Source organism: Halichoerus grypus, chromosome 6 (genome assembly GCF_964656455.1).
Source record: "Halichoerus grypus chromosome 6, mHalGry1.hap1.1, whole genome shotgun sequence".
In the NCBI taxonomy this organism is placed as follows: Eukaryota; Metazoa; Chordata; class Mammalia; order Carnivora; family Phocidae; genus Halichoerus; species Halichoerus grypus.
This window is the reverse complement of record NC_135717.1, coordinates 131,956,058-131,980,164: the sequence shown is the minus strand read 5'-3', so window position 1 is coordinate 131,980,164 and position 24,107 is coordinate 131,956,058. Positions and strand designations below refer to the sequence as shown.

Here is a 24,107-nt window from a genome sequence, read left to right as displayed (position 1 = left end):
TTCCTTTTATAGAGAAGCCTTGCTCATCCAGAGAATGTTCACCATGAGAACATTCAGAATTAATTGGCAAGTGGCGCTTTCACAGATACCCGATTACAAATACTCTGTCAGATTTATAACGAGAATGATGAGTAACTTTTCACCCTTGTGCCATATACATCGTTCATTCCCAAAGTCACTTAAGTTTATATATTGCAGTCACAAATCTTATACTTTTAAAATAATGCTCTTAATAAACTCCTCTTGAATTTCTCTTCCCCCAAAGATTTTCGCCACAACCACAGTTTAAACAAGGCTTCCCTGCTCTCTCCCCTCTGTGTCCTGACTGTGCATTCATTCCGTGTTGGCCCAGAGTCTGGGTCTGCTCCCTCTGAACCAGTGCTTGAAGACGTAAATGCTGGAGAAGACAAGCCTCCGTTTCAGAGGCTGAGGGCAGCATACTGCATTCCTTCAATCTTAGGTCTGATGGAAAAAGTTCTCTAACCCAAAAATAAGCAAAGCTGTCAGAAGAGCATATAGAAACTTTTAAATTTTTAACAAAAAGTGTGACTTTAGAAATTACGCATTGAGAAGATTTTAAAACAAAATTTAGAACTAATGTAAAGAAAAAGAGTAACTCATCTAGGATAACCCAGATGTCCTGCCTTAGGAATAATATTAGAAATGACAGAAATTTTGGGCACCTGACTGGCTCAGCCAGAAAAACACACAACTCTTGATCTCAGGGTCTTGAGTTTGAGCCCCACATTGAGTGTAGAGATTACTTAAAAAATAAACTTAAAAAAAAAGATAGAAACTGGGGCCAAAGAAGTGGCCCAAAACGTCTCCCTTGCTCACGCCCTTTATGCTTAGTGGCAACCCATATTTATTTATTAATCACATTTATTTTTTTATTCTTTTAACTTTCCTGAGAAGTTCTGCAAACAGCTTCATCAGGTCCCTGCTCCTGAGCTGTTCTCCATCTCATATGATGCTTGCTTCCATCCTTTCTGGATCCAGGCACACATCTTGGACAAAGACTGTGGTCCTACTCCTTCTCATCCCACCTGTACTGCCATCCAGAGCCTCCGTGAAGCCACAAGATCACCGGGTCCAATAACTGTACCTTGAAATCTACATCTGTCAGCGGATAGGTTCCGATCCTTCACCTGCCACCTGTTTCTGGCGCATCCAGAATGGAAGGAAGAAAGACAGAATGAAAGACAGGGAGACAAGGAGGGCAATGCCAGGGCACGAGAAGTTCTTGCAGTTTTTAGTGGGTAATTCAGCCCTGAATTTTTTTTTTTTTAAGATTTTATTTATTTATTTGAGAGAGAGAGAATGAGAGAGAAAGAACACATGAGAGGGGATAGGGTCAGAAGGCGAAGCAGACTCCCTGCCGAGCAGGGAGCCCGATGCAGGACTCGATCCAGGGACTCCAGGATCATGACCTGAGCCGAAGGCAGTCACTTAACCAACTGAGCTACCCAGGCGCCCCAGCCCTGAATTTTAACAAGAGCTCTCTTATTCCTCCCACTCCCCCTCTGCTTTCCCTTCTCTAAAGCGACAGTGAGGTTCGGGGGGATTCTTCAAGGGAATTAGTAAGAACAGCTATAAGGAGATGCATGTATTCAGTGCCTGGCTCTATTCATGGCAGTCAGTAAAACAGATCCCTGTCTCTGTGAAGCTTACATCCTGGTGGGAGGGGGCAAGAGTAAACAATATATGAGCACATGAAAATGGTACAATGTAAAGATACACATTCTATGGAATAAAGAAAAAGTGGGGCAGGGGCAGGAGATTTCAGAGTGCTGGGGGAGAAGGTGAGGTGCTCTGCAGTAATAAGATCAGGATAAGCCTCACGGAAAATGTGAGGTTTTGAGGGAAGTCTAGAATGGAGAGAGAGTTAGCCACACAGACAATGGGAAAGAGCTTTCCCCGCAGAGCCTGAGCAAACCCCCCAAGGTGGGAGTGTGGCTGGAGTGTGCGGCGACAGCATGAAGTCCTGGTGGCAGGGGCAGAGGAGGCGGGGAAGGGTGAGAAAAGAGCTCCTGTACTATATGGCCTGAGGCTGCTGGGAGGATTTGACTCTGAGTACAATGGGGGCGCCATTATGCGACTTCAAGCAGAGGCATGACAGGGCAGGCCAACTCTAGCTGCTGCACGGTGAACTGTGGGCAGTTCAGGTAAACGTGGGGAGATCCTTTAGGAGACCATCAGAGTAGCGGTGGAGATGGTGTGAAGAGGTTGGATTCTGGCTGTTTGGAAGGCAGAGCCAACCAGCCTGCCAGGGTGGGTAAGAAGGTGAGAAAAAGAGAAATGTCAGTAACAACTTCAAGAATTTTCATCTGAGCAAATGCTAAGATAATGTTGTGGACAAAGGGGTTTGGGGTCGGGGAAGAGCAGTTCAGTTTGAGAGATCTCTTAGACCTCCTAGTGGAGATGTTGAGTAGGCCATCAGATAAATGAGTTAGAGATGAGATGCCCCAATCTTATTGCCCCACGGTCTTCTTGTCCCTCCACTAAACTCCCCGGCTCTAGTGGGCCGGAGAGGTCTGGGAATTCAAAGGCCCTAACATGAGACCCATTTTAAGCCACGTAACCAAGAGGCCAGTCTGAGTGAACCACAAAGCTCCTCATAATCAAATCACTTTGTGGCCAAAACTCTGGCACTTTCTCCCCAGATGGGGAGAAGCAATCCTCCAACTGTTTGGAAACCAGTTTTTTACTTTCAATCCATTGCAGACTGATACTTTTATAAAATACAAAGTCAAATGGCTGGCTGTCATGGTAATATCAAAGTGCTAATAAAGTTTCACAACACTTACTCTCAACTTCTGTACTTACTTTGTTTGAACGGGTAAGAAACTGTTCATGGACTCACACTGGTCCATACCTTAAGTGGCACTAGTCCAGAAAACTGTTATCAGATGCGTGATCCCGTAGTTCGTAAACCCTGCAATGGTCATTCTTGAGGAACATTTCTAGCATGTTCCAGATGAACATCTTGACTTCCTTTGATTTCTCTGATCCCTTAGAGTAGGGGAAATTTAGACTGCTCTACTTGAATCTTCCACCGGGAAAGAGGGTGAGGCCAAGGTTGGGTTAGAATGGAAACAAACATGATGACATTTGAGTACCCATGATGACAGGCCTTGTCATACTTCCATGGGGCCACACAGTGCAGTGTTGGGGGAGGAGAGGACAAAAGCTGTAGCCCATAGTCTCCTCGGCAAAATCCCTGAGTTTCAGAACAGCATTGAGCTTTCCAGAGGTAAGAGAGATTCACAGGCTTGACATCCCTGTGAGGAATGCTATTTGAGTGCAGGCACTGAATATCCTGATATTCTTTATTTCAGAAAAATGGTCCTGTGTTTGGCTGAAGAGTTTTCCATGACAATCACTTCATTTCTTCCCAGCACACAGGCTCTCACTAATATCCACAGTCCTATGTGTGTGGGCAGCGGGAGGCCCTCTAGTGAAACTCCATTCTCCTATGATTTTATGGAAGTCTTGGAGCATTACTAGAAAGTTTTTCCTTGGTCCTCTCATAGAGTATCTATAGAACCTTCCAAGATGGAGGCATAACCTTTAAGTCATTGGTGAGAGTGCTTTCTTGATCTACCAACTCAACTTGAAGAATTGGGGGAAATACTGGGAATGAGGTAGTTACTGAATAAGTATAAGGCTGGGGCTGGGGCTGGGGCAAGGGGAGTACTGGGTAATTAGGGATGATCAAAATCAAGGAGCAAAAAGACGGCAGTGGAGGGCCAGGTAGAACACGTCCCACCTAACTGGAAAGTTTCTTCCTGTTAGAACTGGTTCACTCACCCCAAGGCACCAATAGCTTCAGGTATGGACTCCATCTATGTGTCCCCGTGTCCACCAAACGATTTCTTCTCTCCCGTCCACCTGGCCCCTGGAGTTTGGTGTTCTATGGACTGCAAAGATGGCCGGGGTCAGGCTAGCAAGTACTCTAGTTTTGTCTTTAACCAACTGCATTCACCTGTTTCTTCCTGGGTTTTAAAGTCTAACAGAGCAAGTCCTCCATTCCTGCCCCTTTTCACCCTCAAATTCTCATTGTTATACCTTCAGCAGCAAGTAGCAATTAAAAGTGGCTTAAACTAATAAGGGTTTACTTTTCATCTAGAACAAGAAGCCTGGAAACAGGTACCTAATGGCCTTGTTTTAGCAGCTCAGCACTTTCAGATCAGGTTCTCTTCAACTCTCCTCTACCAATTAGTACAAGTCTAGACATCCACAGCTACATTCAAGGCAGGAAAAGGCAGTGCTGGCCACATCTGCCCCTTTTAGCAGGAAAGCAAAACATTCCCCAGAAATCCTCAGCGATCTCCAATCACATTTCACTGGCGAGATCTTACACGACTATCTCTAACTATGTGGCAACATGGTGAAAAGAAAATTTAGCATTTCTAGCCTCTGGAGTAGAAGCAAAGAATGGGAATGGGTGTTTGGTTAGGAAACCAACCGTGTTTCCACAGCATTTTTTGCCTTTTTTTTTTTTTTCCCTGTATAACTTTTTGTTAAATTGTATAAAACATTCTGATTCTGGCAAATATGGTCAGCGAGCCACTCCATGACTCTCTAAGAACTCTAGTCCAAAGAAGTTAGTCTTTCTTCTACACTCCAGGCAGAGAAAGACCTGGAGAGTCTGACCGTTCCCGTAGTAAATCCCAGTTTTGGAGACCCCAAATCTCAACAGACTAATTGATTTTGAGCCTCCCATCTCCTGGGAAGACCACTCCCCATCACTCTCCTGTACCAAACCGCCAACACTAACTTTAAATTGAGAGAAGGAGAATTGAGAAAACAGGAAACTGACTTTGGGGAGTGTAAGAACAAACAGGAAAAGGAAATTGAAAACATTTGTTTGATACAGATCATTTGATTGTAAAAGAAAAAATAATTTTGGAGCACCTGGGTGGCTCAGTCATTGAAATGTCTGACTCTTGATTTCGGCTCAGATCATGATCTCAGGGTCATGAGATCGAGCCCCAAATTCATGCTCCATGCTGGGAATGGAGCCTGCTTAAGGTTCTCTTTCTCCCTCACCCTCTGCTCCTCCCCAACCCCTGCTCTCTCTCTCAGAAAAAAACAAAATAACAAAACAAACAAACAAAAAAAGAATTTTTATGGGTAATAAAAATTCAACATTTAAAAATGCATATGAACCTAAAGCTGCTCTAAAAAAATAAAGTCCTTAAAAAAAAAAAAAAAAAGGAGGGCATAATCCTGGCTGGTTAAATAAATAAGCAGGCTTGTTCTTGTGGAGTACATAGTATTTATGAGATTTTTAATTAAATAGAAAAATGTGAATTACTATGGTTTGGGTGATGTGCTGTTTTCCAAATTAAAAACTGCATATATAAAAAAAAATCCCTCAAACAGCCATAAATAATTTGGTGAGTTGGCAATAATTTACCTCCTAAGGACTTCATATGAAGTGTGAAGCAATTTCGATAAATCAAAGGAAATCATATGTCCTCTAACATAACAAATATGAAAATAAATTACATTTAATGTTTTGCTTTTTTTTTTTAAGATTTTATTTATTTGACAGAGAGAGAGAGAGAGAGAGAGAGGGAGCACAAGTAGGCAGAGCGGCAGGCAGAGGGAGAGGGAGAAGCAGGCTTCCCGCGGAGCAGGGAGCCCAATGCGGGGCTCGATCCCAGGACACTGGGATCATGACCTGAGCCGAAGGCAGCCGCTTAACTACTGAGCCACTCAGGCGCCCCTTGCATATACTTTCTAAAAACAATCCACCAGTAAAAAAAATGCACATGAACAAGAAGAGTTCTTATAAGGGTCAAACAAAACCTTTCTCGTTTAATCAAATCTGTTCTCAACATAAACAAATGAGAAATCGAAATTTTAATCTGAAAAAGCAGAACCAGGGGATTTTGGAGATGAAGAGTCCCTTGGAAATCATCTGGATCTAAGCCCTCATTTTGTAGATGAAGAAACTGAGAACCAAGAGTCAAGCAAGATAGGCCACAGTCAAAGGCTGTGTATGTAATGGCGGAGGCTGGGCCCGAACCCACGATCCTGGCGTCCAGGCTCACCCGTTCCACCGTGCCGCACTAGCTCCAGACTGGACTGGTCTTTTTCTTGGCAGGGTTATCTTGCAGTAATAGAAACCAAAAATGTATAACTGATCATCCCTTAGTGGGCTTGTGAACTTTTTTTTTTTTTCCAAAGCATGCTGGCAGTTGGTAAAAGTAACTGTTGATCTTATTAATAGCAACCCATATTTCAAAAATACCTTCAGGAGCGAAAAAGGAAACTCCTCTTCAGGACAACAGATCATCCCTGCTACAGAAAGAAGTATGTGCACTACTTGCAGGGTTACTCAGGGTATTTGGCGCTTTACAATTTTACTTATAATAAATTACCATTATGATCAGTCGTAGACTCACACACAAAAAGCCCCCTGCTCATGTCCACCAGCACTCAGTATCGCATGCTGCAACAGCAACGGAATTGTCGATACTCGAGGATTCCATATGTTCCCACACGCTGACCCGGCCCCCTCCAATCTGCATTTGCTACCACCACTCCGCGGAAACAGCCTTACTAAGGTCAACAGTGAATTGCCAGCAAACGCAATGGTCATTTTTCTGTACACATCTACCTTAACCTCTCAGCAGTGCTGTCACATCTGCCCACCCTCTCTCCCATTATCTTAGCCTCGGCTTCCTCCTACCTCTTTTTCTTCCTTCTCAGAACTATATTCCTTCACCGGTGCTTGCGGGAGTTCCTCACGGCTCGGCTGTAAATGGTCTTCTTGTTTTATACGGGCCTCCTAGGCAGGCCCATCCTGATCTGTGTTTTCATCCGTATCAGTCACACCCCGTAAACTCCCCACGTACTATCTCGATTCCAACTAAAACATTTCCTGACTTCTAAACCTGTGTATCTGATTATTTGATTAACATTTTTTAACTGGATGTCTCAAAGATGCCTCAAAATCAAGATGGCTATGTATTAACTCATCATCTTCCTCCTTCCCATGCCACACTTGTCTTGTGTTTCTTATCTCACAGAATGGCACCATTCTCTCTCAGCGACACCAACCAGACCCAGGAATCAGTGTGATTCCTGACGTCACCTCCTCCCGTGCCCTCCATTTCCAGTCCATCTCCAGCCGGGTTGATGCCATCTACTAAATTCTCCTGGATCTGTCCACGTCTATCATCTTGCCACCGCCACCAGCCCTCCAAGCTATCACATCTCAGTACAACGTCTCCCAGATGGTCTCCTAGCAACCCTCTGGTTCGCCTTCATTAGTTTCAACACAAAGGGGTTGACTGCAACAACACTCAGAACACTCCCTCTTGCTCATACTAGACTCCTAACATGCCTGCAAGGTGTTCTATCGTCCGAGGCCAGCCTTCCTTTCCTCTCATGCCACACCATACCTCCCCTCCCTGAAATGTAGCCTCTCTATTCCGTCCTGTTAGCAGTTCCACTCATCATAATTCCTCCAACCAATGGGCCTTTGCATGTGCTATTCCTTTTCACCAGAATGCGATCCCCTCCCTTTACTTATCTAACTTCCATAATTAAATCAGAGCTCAGCTCAGTCATCTTTTCCTCATGGACACCTTCACTGACAGCCAATTCTGGGCCACATTCTCGTTATATGCTCTAGAGAATTATGTTTTTAGCATTTATCTGAATATGTCATCATAAATTCACTTTGTTTTTATTTCATTAATGTCCATCTTTTCTACTAGATAGAGGTTTAAGATCATAAGGCATACAGGGCTGTTTTGGCACAGGGCCTCGTAGAAGGTCTGGCACATATGTTCAGTAAACTTCTGCTGAGTGAATGAAATTGTCATTATATTCCTGAGCTTAGCAAGTATAACCCAGTTCAAGTTTGGAAATAGAAATGCAAAACAGAATATATCTAATAAAACTGGTCTCCATTCTTTTAATCGACTTTCACCTTTGGCCATTCTGTACATTCATTCACCTAACAACTATTTACTGATGGAGTCAATGTGGAATACCCAATGAATGCTGTTGCTTTTATTTTTTAAAGATTTTATTTATTTATTTGTCAGGGAGAGAGAGCACAAGCAGGGGGAGCGGAAGGCAGAGGGAGAAGCAGGCTCTCTGCTGAGCAGGGAGCCCGATGCGGGACTCGATCCCAGGACCCTGGGATCATGATCTGAGCCGAAGGCAGATTCTTAACCAACTAAGCCACCCAGACACCCCAAAGATTTTATTTTTTTTAAGTAATCTCTACACCCAACATGGGGCTCGAACCCAGAACCCCAAGATCAAGAGTTGCATGTTCCACTGATGGAGCCAGCCAGGTGCCCCTGTGTTATTTTAAAATAACATGAGAATTTTGTTTTATTAGATTCTACACTTTTGGGAGCTGGTCAGACCAGCATTACCACTGCAAATACACACAGATGCTATCCTTTTTTCACTGGTTCTAAAAAGTTCTGACACACAACATGAAAGTAAAAATATCAGGTTCTCTTTATTTGTAACAGATAAAAACTGAAGTTCGGCCATTTAACATAGAATTAAAAACCAGTACAGTTACATCTGTAACAAAAGGACAGTGGGTGTTCATCCACGGCACTGTTTCTGGTTTGTTTCTGTGACTGGGCCTGGTCATTTCCCCCAGGGATTTCCTTTTCAGTGCGAAGATCATCTTCAGGACAAAAAACGTTGATCAGACTCCAGTTCCAGTACATATTTTATTCACTTCTATATACACATACCCTTACCCTATCTTGCTCCAGTCTTTTTATTGCATTCCTATTGACAGCAGTCATTTATTATAACCCGCCCCAACATTGATTATACCCCCCAAGTATTTACAGTTAAAAGAATTTCCACATAGCACAAATCAACTCAGCTGTCTGTGTGCAGAAGTCACATAATCCTCACTGCATAGAAATACTTTTCTCCAGCTTTGGGGAAATAATTATATATTAAACACACACAGAGAACATTTCTTAGACAAACATAATGCCTGAGGCTCATCTGGTAAGACAGATTGCTTCATAATTCTTAGCACAATAAAATATATCTTTAGAAACTGAGAACCAAAGAATAGTTAAAACAAAAACAGAAAATCACACATACTGGTCACCTGATAACTGACCGATAGTTTGAAATTCTGTCAAAACAGATTTTCAGTGAGGCTTTTCCTTTCAAACAGGCCAGGAAAAAAAAAAAAAACCCTAAAAGGTCTATTTTTTATATGTGGCTCTTTGTCTTAAGAGTTGTTTTTCATTTAAAGTTTATATGTAATATTTTTAAAAGATTTATTACAAGAGGGACTGTCTCAGTCAACTTATCGTGAGAAGTTAACAACAGCTTTTAATGCTCAACTATCAAGAAGCTGGAAGGCAGAAACACATCTTGCAAGGAAATGTGTGACACTACATTTCCTTAAGTGGAAACCCTGTATTTCCCTTGTAACCTAATTTTTAAAAATGATCCCTTTAAAAACTAATGGAACTGGTTAAATATTGACTATTTTTCTACTTCTCTTTAAAATCTTTCCTCATATTTTCACCAAGTTTCTCCTTAATGTTTGGATAGTATTTGCCCTGACTTGCTGCATGAAAATCTTCCTCAGCCACCATAGAAAGAGAGTTCACTACAAAGCCTTTAGTGCCAAAGAAAGCTCCAGGCCTGCCTCCAACGTGGGAGGCAGGGGGTGATAGCAGGGAGGTGGTAGTAAGAAAGGACCAACATGAAATGCTCAACGAGGCCAACAGAACAGGATAAGACACCTGCTCAGTTCCACGCATAGTCTCCTCTTTGGGCCATTTAAACATGGAGCTATTCTATTTTTCAATGTCACATACAGTTTCTAGAGTTCACTGAGAGCTCAGAAACAAGTGAACACCTATAGCAACCGTAGTTTTCTGGATAATGTGTAACTTCTTATATCAATTTTCTACTGGAAATATGGTACTTTTAGATTTGGATTTTCTCTTAGGGTCTTCTCTCCTACACTTTGCTTTCTATGACTGATATTTCATTTCCATAAGCGAAATAAGTAGGAAGTTATACTAAACCAACTAAAAGAGAAATGCTAGATTTAAATTCTGACTTGAACGCTTTGGCTGAAATTATAAAAGAGCTCACACTGGGGGCCACCTATGAGCAAGCAGAGGAGTCCTCCCTGTCCTTCCTTAGAAGGGTATGGACACTTACAAACCACAAAACATTGGTAGTACAGTGATCTGGATCCCTCTGTCACTATTATAGAACTTCAATTTCACGTATTTTATTTGGCATAATCAAACCATCCTAGATACTTCATATAATCAATCTTTGAAAAGAAGCAGGGAGCTGTGGTCTTAGAGGTACTCTAAAAGAGAAAGTCCTATTTATGAACAAAATGTCCTTTGTCCTACTTCTTGCAAACCATCATTCAATGAATTTTGCAATATAATTTTTTCTTCCTCTTTGAAAGTAACTTGCACACTGAATTAACACTTTTTTATCTTCTTGGGGTGGCTTTCTTTTCTCCACCAAAACCCAATTATGGACGCTGTACCAGTTTACTCTTACTTCCTTCCTGTTCACTGAGTTTCATATGGGTATAGGCGAGAATGCCAAATAATGTGCATAACATGCCAAGACCCTGGTTAATTGACAACGGATCCTTAAATAAAACATATCCTCCAAATAAAGTAATGCAGAACTTGAAGTGTCCAAACATGTTATAGCTGAGTTTTTTGGCTAAGGATCAACCAACGAGCTAGATTGTGATATCCACACATTCACACACACACACACAGAGAAGGAAAAACAAGCTAGGTGTTACATTCACACACGCACGCCCGCGAAGCCTTCCCGTGGCTGGAAGAACTGCAGGAAGCACAGATTGAATCGTGCCCATGCCCCCTGCCCCCCCCACCCCCCCACCCCCACCACCATATAAGAAACAAGAACTTTGGTCTGGGTCGATCCTAGTTTTCTCAGTAGGCTTCAGCAATAGTGACAGGAGACTACCTCAACTATCTCAACTCTCTCTCTCCAGAGAAGAGCAAAGGGGGTATGCTATAAGGTTGGAAAAGGAATTCAGAACAAGGCACAGAGAAGCTATTTTGCCCAGCAATTTATGATTATGTTTTATAGTGCTATTTCTAATAAACTTCCCTTGGCAAATGAGGGAGATGTGTGTGGCACCAGACAGCAGACTCAAGGTAAACACATCCAGTATGCCTCAGTTTGGGAGGGAAACGGGGCAAGGGGAGGGAGTGAGACTGAGCATCGGTGACACGCTGGGCCCTATGCTACCTGCGTGTGTCACCCCCTGTCATTAAGCATGACATTTACCCTCACTGACCGCAAGCCTCCGGCTCTGGCCTCCGCCCGCTCCTTCGGGGCAGGAGAGCGCCAGCCGTGTCACCAGGGACCTGCGCTCGCCGGACCCACTAGACGGGGTTTCTGAGAGACAGAGGCCCTTCCCCGGGACGTTAATTCTACCCATTAGCAGACAGGCTTCGTTTCCCACGGTGAGCTATCTCAAAGCACACTGGTTCTAACACTTCAGGGTTTCTTTACTCCTCAGCCTCTCTTTTAAAGTACTTCATGATCTGTGGAAGGTGGTTATATGAGAGGGAAGGCAAATTTAAAGAAAACTCTTCAGTGAGGTAAAAAAAAAAAAAATACATACACATTAAATTCAATGCAAAAGGAACGGTCTATACCCCGTATCTCCAGTTCCCCTCTCTGCTCCAGTCAGGCTTTCCCCTCGACGCTCAGAAAGCTCTGTCACAACACGGCCGCCCTCCGCCTTCCCGAGCCCCCTCCTCAGTTCCCAGCCTTCCTGGGCGTGACCTGTCAGTGCCATTCAACACGGCCGACCCCTCCCTCCTCCCCCGGGGGGCCTGTACGCCTCCCTTCCCCTTCCCCGGCCGTCCCTCCTCGGCCTCCGCGGCCAGCTCCCCTCAGCTCTGGAGCAGCCAACACCGACGTGACCCAGGACCCAATCTCTGGGCGGCTCTTCTTCTTCTACCTGTTTGCTCGGTGACCTGCACCAGCCTCACCGCTTTAAACAGCATCTACACAGGACACCTGACTGTCCCTGGAAGAGCTGCGGCTGAGACCCCGACCCTGAACTCTCAGGCTCGTTCTCCCCCAACTCCCCAGCCCCAAACCTCCTCCGGGCTGTCCTGTGTCAGCTGATGGCAGTGCCATCCTACCAGGCGCTCAGGCCCAAGCCACGTGAGCCAACCTGTCTCCTCTCCTATTCTCCACCCCCGACTTGTCAGCAAAGCCCGTTGGTGCTACTTGAAAACATACCCAGGCTCCAATCCTGGTCCCAAACCACCATCCTTTCTGCAGTGCACTGCACTCTTTTAGTGCAGTGCTTCTCAACCGGGCTGATTTTGTCACCAAAAAGGTCTGGACACCTTTCTGGCCGTCGTAACTGGGAAAAAGGGGCACTACTGGCATCTAGTGGGTGGAAGCCGGGATGCTGCCAAACATCCTACGGTGCGCAGGACCGGCCTCTGCAAACAAGAACTGTCCAACCCACAAGGTCAACAGCACTGCGGCTGAAACACCCTGCTTCAGCCTACTCTCAACTCAGTAGCCCAGAGTGATCCCATTAGAACATAGGTAAAATCATGTCATTTCCCCGCCCCAAGCGCCACCGGCTTCCCATCTCACTCAGGTACAAGCTCTGCTCAGCCCGGCGCCCTGTTCTGCTCAGAGCCTTACTATTCTCCACCTGTCCTCTCCCTGCTGCAACCACGAGGCCTCCTGGGTGCTCATCAGGGCCTCCCTGCTGCTCCCTCGGCCGGGAACGCTCTTCATCCCAATCTGCATGGGGTGACTTCATTTCCGCCAGGTCTTCACTCAGAAGTCCCCTTCCTGACTGCCCCCTCTAAAGTTTCAACCCGGCCACCAACATTTCAGGTCCTCTTTCCTGCTTTCCTTTTTTCTCCTTGGCACTTCACACTATCTCACACTGTATATGGAGACTTAAATGTTTTTCTTGTTTCTAGTCTCCCTCACCAGAATTGAAACCTGGGAGAGCAAGCATTTTTGCTCACTACTGTAGCTCCAGGACCCAACATACGGTAGATATTCCTCATGTACGCACTTATTAAGTCAATGCATGGTTTATAGTGGGGGTTCAATAAATATCTGTTGAACGAATGTTCTTAATCAGGGCACATCACTGGGTGCCTTGATTTGGCAGCATGGTGTACAAGGTCTGGGACTAGACCGCGTGGGTTCAAATCTGGACACCACACTTCTCAGCTATAGGACCGTAAGCGCGTTGCTTAACCTCTCTGCACCTCTGCTTCCTGCTCTGCAAAATACAGTGATAGAATTTACCTCACAGAGCTGCTTTGAGAGTTTGATGCCTAATACACCTGAGGTGTTTCTTTCCAACGTGCCTGGTGCAAAATAAACATTTATTAAGTGTTGGGGTTTTTTTAGAAAAATTATTTTTATTATAACTGTTGTTGGTATTTATTATAGTTGGCAAATAGGCTGCTTTTTTACTTTGCTGACATCTCAGTTCTCACTCATTTAAATAAATCAGCACACTTGGATACAATGTTTCTAAACTACCTCTCTGATTTGGGGAAATCCTTCTTTGCCTTTGCTTAAGAGTAGAGATGGAGTGAAACGAGAAGAGAAACAGAATGACAAGCAAAATGTTAAAAATGATTCAGACCTCTAAGGCCTGATTTCATTTCTTGATTGGAAGTAATACTCAGAAAAACAGGCACACCCATATCCAAATAAGTACAAAAACATATTCAAAAGTCAGATGTCAATGGTCTGAAGTTATCTTTTGTTTTTGGATTGGCTGTACCTGTACTTTATTACTATAGGGACTGCAAAGTGATTAAAAACCGTGGCATCCACTCCATTATCCACTCAACAAGTATTTATTTAATTCAACTATGTACCAGGCTTGGTGTTCTATGCTGATTTTGATAAGGGAAAAAGGTCACTTACCGCATAAAACAATAAAAAAGTCTTTGTGAGACAGAAAACTAACCCATTTCCCTGGCTCACCTTTCTTTAAGTTTCCATACAGTCTAGTGTGGAAAGATATAGGAAAAGACTGAAAACAAGTCTAGCTACTCAGTGTAGGCCACGTAATAGTAAGTGCAAGACTCCCAGAAGGAAATGAATGTGACAGAGTTTGGGAAAATATAGAAGACTATGCATTTGTGAGTTACTAGGAAAAGGATACGTAACTGGTGATGTGTTCCCAATGATCCAATAAATCGATAAGTTCACCATGAAAGCTATTACTCCAGAGAGCAGCACCATAAGCTACAAATAAACCCAAAGAATCATTAATGTAAAGCAGTTGCGATCATTACAGTCATCAAGTAAAAATCCATTTCATTAGGCATTTCTAAAAACTTAAATAACCACCATTAAGAACAAGAGTTTTAGGGTGCCTGGGTGGCTCAGTCGGTTAAACGGCTGCCTTCGGCTCAGGTTATGATCCCAGGGTCCTGGGATCGAGTCCCACATCGGGCTCCCTGCTCTGCGGGGAGCCTTGCTTCTCCCTCTCCCACTCCCCCTGCTTGTGTTCCCTCTCTCGCTGTGTCTCTCTCTGTCAAATAAATAAATAAAATCTTAAAAAAAAAAAAAAGAACAAGAGTTTTAAAAGAATCCATTTGAGAGACAGCAAGAATTGAGGGTAAAATAGCAGAATGAATAATATGCAGAAATATAATTTTGTCTACAAAATGCAATGGAAAATTCTCCAATAACATCCTGCCTGAACGTGAATTTCCAGGTTCATTTTTCTTATCCATCTGAAGAAAAATTATTTTGTAGTAATTTCTAAGTAATACATATTCCATATAGAAAAACCAGAAAATAAAGATAAGCAAAAAAGAATGTAAGGACTTTTTATAATCCTAACCACCCACCACTGTTAATACCTTTGCACGTATCCTTCCAGATGTTTTTCTATTAGTTGCTCATATTTATTCTTATTTAAATTAAATCAATGGGCATTCATTGGATATCTATAAAGCTAGGCCATAGCTTTTGAGGAACAGAATAGGGTCTTATCCTCAAAGAGCTTAGAAACCACTTGAGGACATACTAAAAATCATGATAATCATAGCTTGCACTTACACAGTACTTATTAGATGACAACAACTGTCCTAAATGTTTTACATATACTAACTTGTTTAATCCTCACAAACACCCATGAGGCAGTAAAATATTATCCCTTTTTACAGATGAACAGAGAGAGAAAAAGCAACTTGCCTTAGATCACACGGTAGTAAGTGGTAAGGGAGATTTAAGCCCAGGGCAGCCTGGTTCTGGAGGCCGTGTGTGTAACCCACTCTGCTACGCTACCTCTTCGCCACATGAAAGACAGTGAGCTCAGGAAATAGATAAAAAGAGTCTTGAGTGCTGCCTCATGAACAGGCAAACACACAACAGGTTTTTTATGAATCTCTAGGCAGGAGACATCATTTGGGACTCGGGGACGGAGTGAGTGTTTGGAACTTGAATGTACATACAGATTAGAGAAAGAACAAGGGGTAGGATTCCAAGCAGATGGAACAGTAAGGGCCAAAGCATGGCGGCAAGAAAGCACAAGACATGTGAGTGGGACGTGAAGAAACCGGCCTGGCTGAGGATGGGGACAAAAAACCTCTGTGTGCACATAGCACATCTGTCCAAACCTTTCCCACTGCTGTATTTAAAAAGTTATAAAGTCATTTTCTACTTCTAAAATAAGAGACCTTAGTTAAAATATCAGTTATGATTTGAATTATTAAGAGATTTAAGTTTTTTTTTTTTTAATAAGTAGGCCTTTAATTAGTAAGGAGACACTTATGACCTATAGGAGATGCCACATTGACCTTTACATACATTTTTTTTTTTTTAAGATTTTTATTTATTTGACAGAGAGAGAGACTGAGCATAAGTAGGGGGAGTGGCAGAGGGAGAAGCAGGCCTCCCGCGCAGAGAAATTTAAATTCAAAAGAAAATATGTCCTGGGGCATCTGGGTGGCTCAGTCGGTTAAGCGTCTGCCTTCAGCTCAGGTCAATGATCCCGGGGTCCTGGGATCGAGTCCCGCATCGGGCTCCCTGCTCAGCGGGGAGCCTGCTTCTCCCTCTTCCCCTGCTCATGCTGTCTCTCTCTCTCAAGTAAATAAATAAAATCTTTAAAAAAAAAAAAGAGTAAAGAATTTTAAAGAAATAAAAATAAAAAAATAAAGAAAATATGTCCTATTTGAAGATTCATTCTGTCCCCTGAGGCTTTTATCAACTTTTAGATCACCGAGGTCACAGGAAGACTAAAGGAGCTGGGTTTGTGTCCTATTTAGGTAAAAACAGTAATGCCTCATTCGTTTTACAACAGTGAGGTCCGTTATATTTTCAACTAAGAGAACCTTGTTCATTAAAGACTTAAAAAACTGTTTCTAGAAATATACCATTGTTAATTTTATTGAGTTGACAGAATGTTACACACGTACTTCTTGATGACTTGGCTGGTCACTGAAAACACAATTACATGCTCTACTTTGAGGCAACAATGCCCTCTAGGGACATTAAGGAACGAAGGTGACTTGTTCTTATTCAGTGGACTCAGACTGCTATGTTCTTAGTTCCTCTGACTTTTGGGGGTTGCTTTTCTCTTCTTCGAATCTGTCAGGGGGCCTATCGCATAAAGCACCCTCCTGGTTTAGGTATCTGTGCTGCAAGAGTTTGAAGACCAGGTAACCAAGATGGCTAGAGCTTTTGTAAAATCAAGAGAAAATATAATCTGAGAGACGGACAAGTGATTTCTACTGTAGAAAAAAGGTTATATGCAAAGTATCTGAATTTGAAACCACCAGCATTCTGCTCACAGGCAGTAGAGCAGAGAGCTTAAGAATATGGGTTTTGAGGGGCACCGGGGTGGCTCAGTCGTGAAGCATCTGCCTTCGGCTCAGGTCATGATCCCGGGGTCCTGGGATCAAGCCCCACATCGGGCTCCCTGCTCGGTGGGAAGCCTGCTTCTCCCTCTCCCATTCCCCCTGCTTGTGTTCCCTCTCTCACTGTGTCTCTCTCTGTCAAATAAATAAAATCTTAAAAAAAAAAAAAAAGAGTTTTGGAGCCAGCATGCTTGGACTCAGGCTCTGGGTCTGCTTACCGGCTGTGGGATCTTGAGTCAGCTACTTAACTCTGTCCCTCAGTTTCCTCATCCTATATCATAAATATAAGGATAGCAATAGTATCCACCTAATAAAGTTGTTATGAGGATTAAATAAGTTAACATTTGCAAAGTGTTAGAGTAGTTCTTGGGATAGAGTAAGGGCTATGTAGGTTTGATAAATTAACACCACCAACAAACAAGCCTTTTCTACGGACTATGTTCCAAAGATTAAAGTTGCAGGAAGCAGAAATTCCTTCCCTAAGGAGGGGGATTATTTCCACTTTCTAACTTAAAATGTCCCCAAAGTACACTTCCCTTTGATCTGGCAATTCTACTCTTAGGACTGTATTCCAAAAGAAAAAAAGTACCCGTTCCTAAATACATATGTATAAGGATGTTTACTGCAACACTGTTCACAGGGGTCAAGAATTGGATCTATTATATGGACACTGAACAGAATGCTCTGAAGCATGAGATATGAAGCGAGAAAAGCAAGATGCAGAAAATTATTTGTTATGATTCCACTTTTGTCAAAGAAACAAATGTTTAATTTATGTATATACATGTGTGTGTGTATTGTTTATGTGGGTATGGATAGCCCAGAGAAATTATGGAAGAACATGCACTAGAATGTTAACATGACTTACCTCCAGGGGCAGAGACGGGGAAATGCAATGTTGAATGCGTGTGGGGAGCAGGGCTGGGGAAAAGGAATCCATGATAAAAACAGCATATATGACATGATTCCATGTGTATAAAATTACACACAGACACACACACATGCTTCGTCTCAGTCTCTTCATCTGAAAAATAATCCTTCACTTGCCTCCCTTCAAGGGTAATTATGAAGATGAAGTGTGAGAATGGGTCTGAGATCATGCTCGGAAAACTAAAAATCGCACTAATCGCAGAGGGATGATTCTCTTGTTTCTTAGACAGCAAAACAATTAGAACTTACCAATGCGGACACTGACCAGGGGCCAAATATTCCTCCTTCTCCAAACACTGGCTCAAAGAAGGGCACGGCGACCAGCAACATGGCGGAGGACATTGGGGCCTGGTAGTACAACAGCTGCATCGAGTTCACTTGCAATTCATGCTGTTTGGCTCCTACCCACTGAAAATCGGGAGACAAAACACGTGAGGTAGGAAAAAAATACCACCGCTTAGTAAACAAAAGATGCGACTCTAGTCACAGGGATGGGAACTTAGGGCAGGGCTGGGGGAAGAGGAAATGCCTAATTATTCTACAAGACTCCAAAGATCAATTAGAAAAAAAAGATCAATAATGTATACAAATGTCCTTTAAGCACCTTGGATGAAAGGAGCTTTACAAATTCAGTGTATGACAATCTATTTTCTCCTCAGTATTTATAAAGAAGGAGAAAAAAATATCCTCTCTTCCCTGCCAACCCTAGTAAATGAGCAAGTCAATGAATTCACACAGGGGCCCATGAGTATCAGAGATCTTGGGGAAAGGAGACAAGAATGGAAATTTAGGTGACAAGCAGGAACAGAGATGCAGTGCTAGACTTCATTTCTTTCTAAAACTGCCCCCACCCAAAAAAGAAGTAGGGGGTGAGCAGGGCAGACTAATTAGGGATTGAGAGGAACCTCAGCTACCCTGGCTGCCAGTGTGGGTGGCTAGAAAAGTATGTGAGGCCTTTTCCTTCACGTTAGAAAACCCCAATCAATGGCAGAAGGAATTTTCTTCTTTGTGGATGATTTTTCTGTGGGTAATCCAATACACTTGAAGAAATTAAATAATCGCAAATCCTTTTAAAAGACTACATCATTCAGGGGTGCCAGGGTGGCTCAGTCAGTTAAGCGTCTACCTTCGGCTCAGGATGTGATCTCAGGGTCCTGGGATCAAGTCCCACATCAGGCTCCCTGCTCTGCAGTAAGCCTGCTTCTCTCTCTGCCTGCCTTCCACTCCCCCTGCTTGTGCTCTCTATCAAATAAATAAATAAGATCTTAAAAAAAAAAAAAAAAGGCTACATCATTCAGAGGGTGCCCGGGTGGCTCAGTCAGTTAAGTGTCCAACTCTTGATTTCGGCTCAGGTCATGATCTCAGGGGCGTGGGATCGAGCCTGAGTTGGGCTCCACACTCAGTGCAGAGCTGGCTTGTCTCTCTCTCTCTCTCTCTGCTCCTCCCCCCACTCCATGCTCTCTCTTTTTCTAAAATAAATAAAATCTTTTAAAAAGATTCAAAAAAAATAAAGGACTATGTCATCCAGGAGAACCAACACCTCAAAACCTCAAATCCCATCAGTCCTCAAAATGTTTCGCAAATATGACTAAAAAGAAGGCTTTAAAGAAAGCCTGACAGGGCTGCTTGAATAAGATCTGGCATGAACAGCCAGGCTTTTGAATAACTGCTCCTACATAATTCTTTTTCCTGTAGATCTGGGTATCCTGTTCTATAAACTCGAAGGCTACAGAAATTCACCAGGACAAAAACAGAAGAGCAGGAAATTTGAAACATACTCCCTCCAGCCTTAACTGAGAGGCTTCTGTGAGTATGAAGGACAAAGAATCGATTCTCCCGCCGCCTGCTCCGGGGGGGGGGGGGGGGGGGGGGGGGGGGGCCGCAGAGTGTGGAGGCCTGGCCCTCGGTTTCTTTAGCAGCCTCCCCAGGCAGCTGCGTGCCTGCCCTAGAGCTGCCTGGAACGGTGGCTCTTCTCAGGGCCTCCACTTTCCCTCTGTGCACCCTGGCTTCTGCCCGCCGTCGCTCTAAATGCAACTGCTCTCCCAAAGGGCTCCGTCACCTCCAAAGGTCACCCTTCTGCGCTCTGCCTGACGGGGCTCTCTGCGGGCCCGGCAAATTTCTCCTGGGGGAACTTGACTTCTGGTCTGCACTGTCTCCTCACTCACATCTTCCTTCATTTACTATTTTTAAGGTAGATGTCGGCCTTTTTCTTTTATCTCCCTGACTGATCTCACTTACACCAGAAGACATCTCCAGCTTTGACCTCCGTTCTCAGGGCATCCTTAATCCCTAAATGTCAACAGCTTCCCGGCCGCCTTCACTTACCCAATCTGCAGGGACTGTTCTAAAACCGCCTCAGTACTTACTTACTGTTGCTCCCATAATTAAAGACCTCATCTCCCCCAAGGATGAGAGGCCTTACTTTTCTCACTCTACATTCGGTCCCGTCCTGCTAATTCCTCCTCCAAAAGGTTTCTGGCCTCTATCACTGTCTTGCTCAGTGCCTTCCTGTCTTCCCCTGGACCCGTGGAGAGCCTCCTGACTGTTCACCCATCACGTGCCACCAGAGTTAATTTGCTGAAACACAGGGACCGATCAAGCCACTCCCCTATCTAAGCCCCCTTCCTGGCGCCTGCAGATAAAGGGCACACTTGCTTAGCACGTGCCATCTGGTCTCACCCACCCGTAAGCCTCAGCTTTCCACGAGGCAACTACAGCCTCACCAAATCCATCAAGTTCTCCAAAGACGCTCCGTCCTGTCACACATCTTTGCAAAGAAAGACCTCTGCTGCATTTCTCTGCTAAACAAACTCCCGTGGGCCCTTCCATTTAAAGTGTCAGCTTTTCCATAAAGTCTTACCTCATCACTCCCCTGAAGAACTGCCACTTCCTCTCGGGTGTTCCTCAGAACTCTCCTCATACCCTCAGCTACACTGCTTGTGGCTGGCTGTCTACAGCTAAGGTTCTACAGCGAGTGTCTCTACAATGCTGGATTTTAGCTGCTTTTCATCTTTGTATCTTCAAGGCTGAGCATCAAGCAGAAGGAATGTCTGCTAAACGAATGAATAAGGGCGTCAACTGTCTTTCCACAGCTAAAGCTAATACCTGATCACTCATCCTTTAACTCCTTTTAACGCCCTAGAAGTATAAGAAGAAATAACTTAGGAATTACAGCTGGATACAATGGGAAAATACAACTTTTTTAAAAAATGAACTTTTGGGGAATACACCTAATTCCTTAACAGTACTTTTACTGTTTACTAATAATAGAAAACTCTGCCTATTAGTTTGTCCACAACCATTCCTTAGGCAATCCCATTTCAAATATGTACCTGAGGAATACAGAATCCTTTGATTCTAATCTACAGCAATTTTGAGACTTGTGGGGAAAAAAATGGTCATATTGGCAAGGACAGTGAATACGCGGAGTTGAAATTATGCGTAAGGAATACAAGAAATTCTGATGCTTAATAAACAGTTAATCCCTCCTGGGCCAAAAAAGAAAAAAAAGAAAAGGTCTGTTTAACAAAAAAAAAAGACAAATAGGAATGTTCACTTACTGTATCTAGTAACAAAATTTAAACTCACTGAAGTACATCTAAGTACAATCTTCTTAAAGCACAAGGCTGAGCTTGCTCTCATTCCTCTCTGTAGTGAAAGACAGAATATCTTAGAGCCAAATGACAGCACTGAGTGGGTGCTCCGTCCTTTCATGACACTGGTCTCTTATTTACACTGCTTCTTCCCACTTAAAAATGTACTCAGCCCCACAATGTTTATATAACAATGTTTCTGAAATGATCAGTACTAGAAAGTTTCAGATGTGAGGCTGTATTCTTAAAGTTGTAGCATGCAGAACAAGAATGCCTTAGTTTATAACCAGCAGATATTTGTGAAGAGAAAATTGGTTACACATTGCGGCTCTGACTCCCCATGCAGGCACACCCAGAATTTCCAGTCCAAGGTTTTCAGTATAGAGAAAATACTGTTTCACTGCACCCTACACCAAGTTATTTCCCCCCCCATGTAAGAAACAAAAAACCATACTTGTTGAGATGTTATGGTAATGAAGTAAGTGGATCCATGCACAAATTTTTAATGAGTGCCTGCTGTAGGCAAAGTACGGTGCTACGACAGTACCAGAAGTGAAATACCCATTGCTAGAAAATACGGATGCAGACAAATCACGGGAAGCTGGCATACAAGTTGTAACAGCAGCAGATTTTTTGAGGCAAAGATTTATAAATCTGAAGTTTTCCTTTCCTGTTCCAATTTTGGAAAGGTACTCGTTCCTTCACAGTAATCTTGTCATTAAAGAGTAAATCATAAATTTAACCAAAGCTCTCAGTTTCAAGTACGAAGTCTTACTACTCATTTTGTTAAGATTTCCCAGGTAATGCTATAGCATCCCCCCAAAATCAAATTGTTAAGCATGGCGATTATACACTTACAACAGGTAGGGAGGTATTTGGTGAGCATCATACACCCAAGTTTCTCTGTCTCCTTTCTTCTCTTCACCTTGAGTCAGACAATTTATGCAATTATGCTTTCTTCCCAACAGCCTATTGTCTCTATACTGTATTTTCTAAACCTTGGATACAGCTTCAAAATTTATGAAATCTGCTAAAAAGGCACATAAAGAAAAAAAAAATTACCAACCACTTGATAAAGGGATGTAACTAAAACACCAAGAGCGGCAAACACCATTCCAAGGAAATTAAACTTCACATCGTAATAAGAATTTAGGATTACACCTAAAGTTATAGGAATCTGTAAAGAAAAAGAGGCAAATGTTGTTTAGATTAAATTCATGAGACATAAACTTAGTATTCCTTTCACGTTGTCTTACAAGGTTAATCATAAAAACATCACTGGGAAACAGTGAACCTCTATAAATGGATTTTTTTTTTTCCATTTGAGAAAACAAACCGATTTCCTCAAAGTGAAATATGTTAATTCTATATTTATATTCATATTTAATTCTCCTTAAAATTCTGGGTAAAATAATGAGTCAATGCATTTAAATTTGCAACAAACACATACGACCTGCAAGCGCAGAGGAGTAAATGGACCCCCCCAAACTAGTGTCTAAGCATGAACGTATAACAAAAGCATTAAGAATTTAAATACTGTAAATCATTAAGTGCTAAAATTATCCTCTCCTTTTATTTAAAGACACAGAAACCTCTGCAGTATGTCGCTGCAGACATATTCGGAGACATATTTTATGCTGAACCTTTAACGTTTACATGATTTGATTCCCCTGCGTCAAAGGAGGGCCGCTTTTCAGTTTGAGATTTTGCAGATATTCCGATACACTGAATTGCGTAACGCAATACAGCTTTCTTTTCTTACCAATCACAGCATTTAAGGATTTCCATCAAACAGTAGTTACTAAAACTCACACAAGCACACTCTCCTGGGCTAGGAGCCCGACAGAGTGCCAAGATGACTTTTTTCACCTCTCCCAAATAAGCCTGAGGTTCACATGGTCACAGATGACTCATTTGTGGATTTCAAGATGATGGGGAAAGAGCGTGGCGCAAGGTTAAACATTCAAATTTCCCGGGGAGAAAGACGGTCCAGGTGGTGGATTGTTAAAGGTGTGCCTTGCGAAGCTGAAGCTACTCACCAGCGTGAGCTGTATTTTGGTAGAGAAGGTTTTCTTGTAGCAGAGGGTCTGGATGACTATGATGACCGGCGTGGTCATGGCCTTGGCCAGCTGATAGGTGCCTATGGTGTTGTTCTGCAGAGAGAGATTGGTGAAGACCACGAAGCCGCAGAAGCTGAGGGCCAGGAGGAGGAGTTTGGAAGGCGGTAGACTTTTGGGGGCAAAGACGTCCAGCTTCTGGCAGATGTACAAGCCCAGCCAGGTGACCACGAAGTGCACCAGGGTCAGGCTCATGTTAGGGAAGCCGTGGTGCACATAGATCCATTTGTTGAGGAACACGATGCAGATGGACACCAGTAGGTTGAGCAGAAGCCCAGCGGCGATGCGCCCGTTGCCTCGCATTCGGTCCGCAAGCGATGCCATAACCCCCGCCAAGCCGGGGCCCTCCAGCCCCCGAGAGGGATGCCCAGCCTGTCTCCCGCTGCTCTTCCCCTCCGCCGCCGCCGCCACGTCCTCTCCGGCCTCACCGTCTGGCCCGGGAGAGGCATGCACCCTCCGCGTCCCAGGCGCGCGGCAGCCTCAGCGGCACACACATGCTCCGCCACCGCCCATTCAGCTGGTGCCGACGCGGCAGCACGTCCCGCGCGCCC

General features: G+C 43.5%; 1 protein-coding gene and 1 long non-coding RNA gene across 12 annotated transcripts in view; one reads left to right on the top strand and one right to left on the bottom strand.

The window, feature by feature from the left end:
* The window catches only part of LOC144382399 (uncharacterized), a 21,989-nt gene extending 19,183 nt beyond the window's left edge, over window positions 1-2,806 (top strand). Inside the window, exon 2 of the long non-coding RNA XR_013449272.1 lies at window positions 916-2,806. This is a non-coding gene — a long non-coding RNA (uncharacterized LOC144382399). The remainder of the gene's footprint in view (window positions 1-915) is intronic.
* Window positions 1-24,107, bottom strand: part of SLC35E3 (solute carrier family 35 member E3) — a 26,742-nt gene extending 2,635 nt beyond the window's left edge. The window contains exons 1-7 of one of the 11 annotated variants that reach the window (XM_078076265.1): window positions 23,479-24,107; window positions 22,506-22,616; window positions 21,435-21,494; window positions 18,096-18,254; window positions 14,218-14,295; window positions 3,811-3,920; window positions 2,181-2,263 (exon numbers count right to left, since the gene is read on the bottom strand). In XM_078076265.1, coding sequence (XP_077932391.1) covers window positions 3,846-3,920; window positions 14,218-14,295; window positions 18,096-18,254; window positions 21,435-21,494; window positions 22,506-22,616; window positions 23,479-23,880 — 885 coding nt within the window. In that variant the 5' untranslated portion in view covers window positions 23,881-24,107 and the 3' untranslated portion in view covers window positions 2,181-2,263; window positions 3,811-3,845. Of the gene's footprint in view, window positions 1-1,585; window positions 2,264-3,810; window positions 3,921-8,478; window positions 10,713-14,212; window positions 14,296-18,095; window positions 18,255-21,434; window positions 21,495-22,505; window positions 22,617-23,478 lie in introns of those variants that run through there. The other 10 variants (XM_036110427.2, XM_036110419.2, XM_078076263.1 and 7 more) reach the window with 10 other exon arrangements.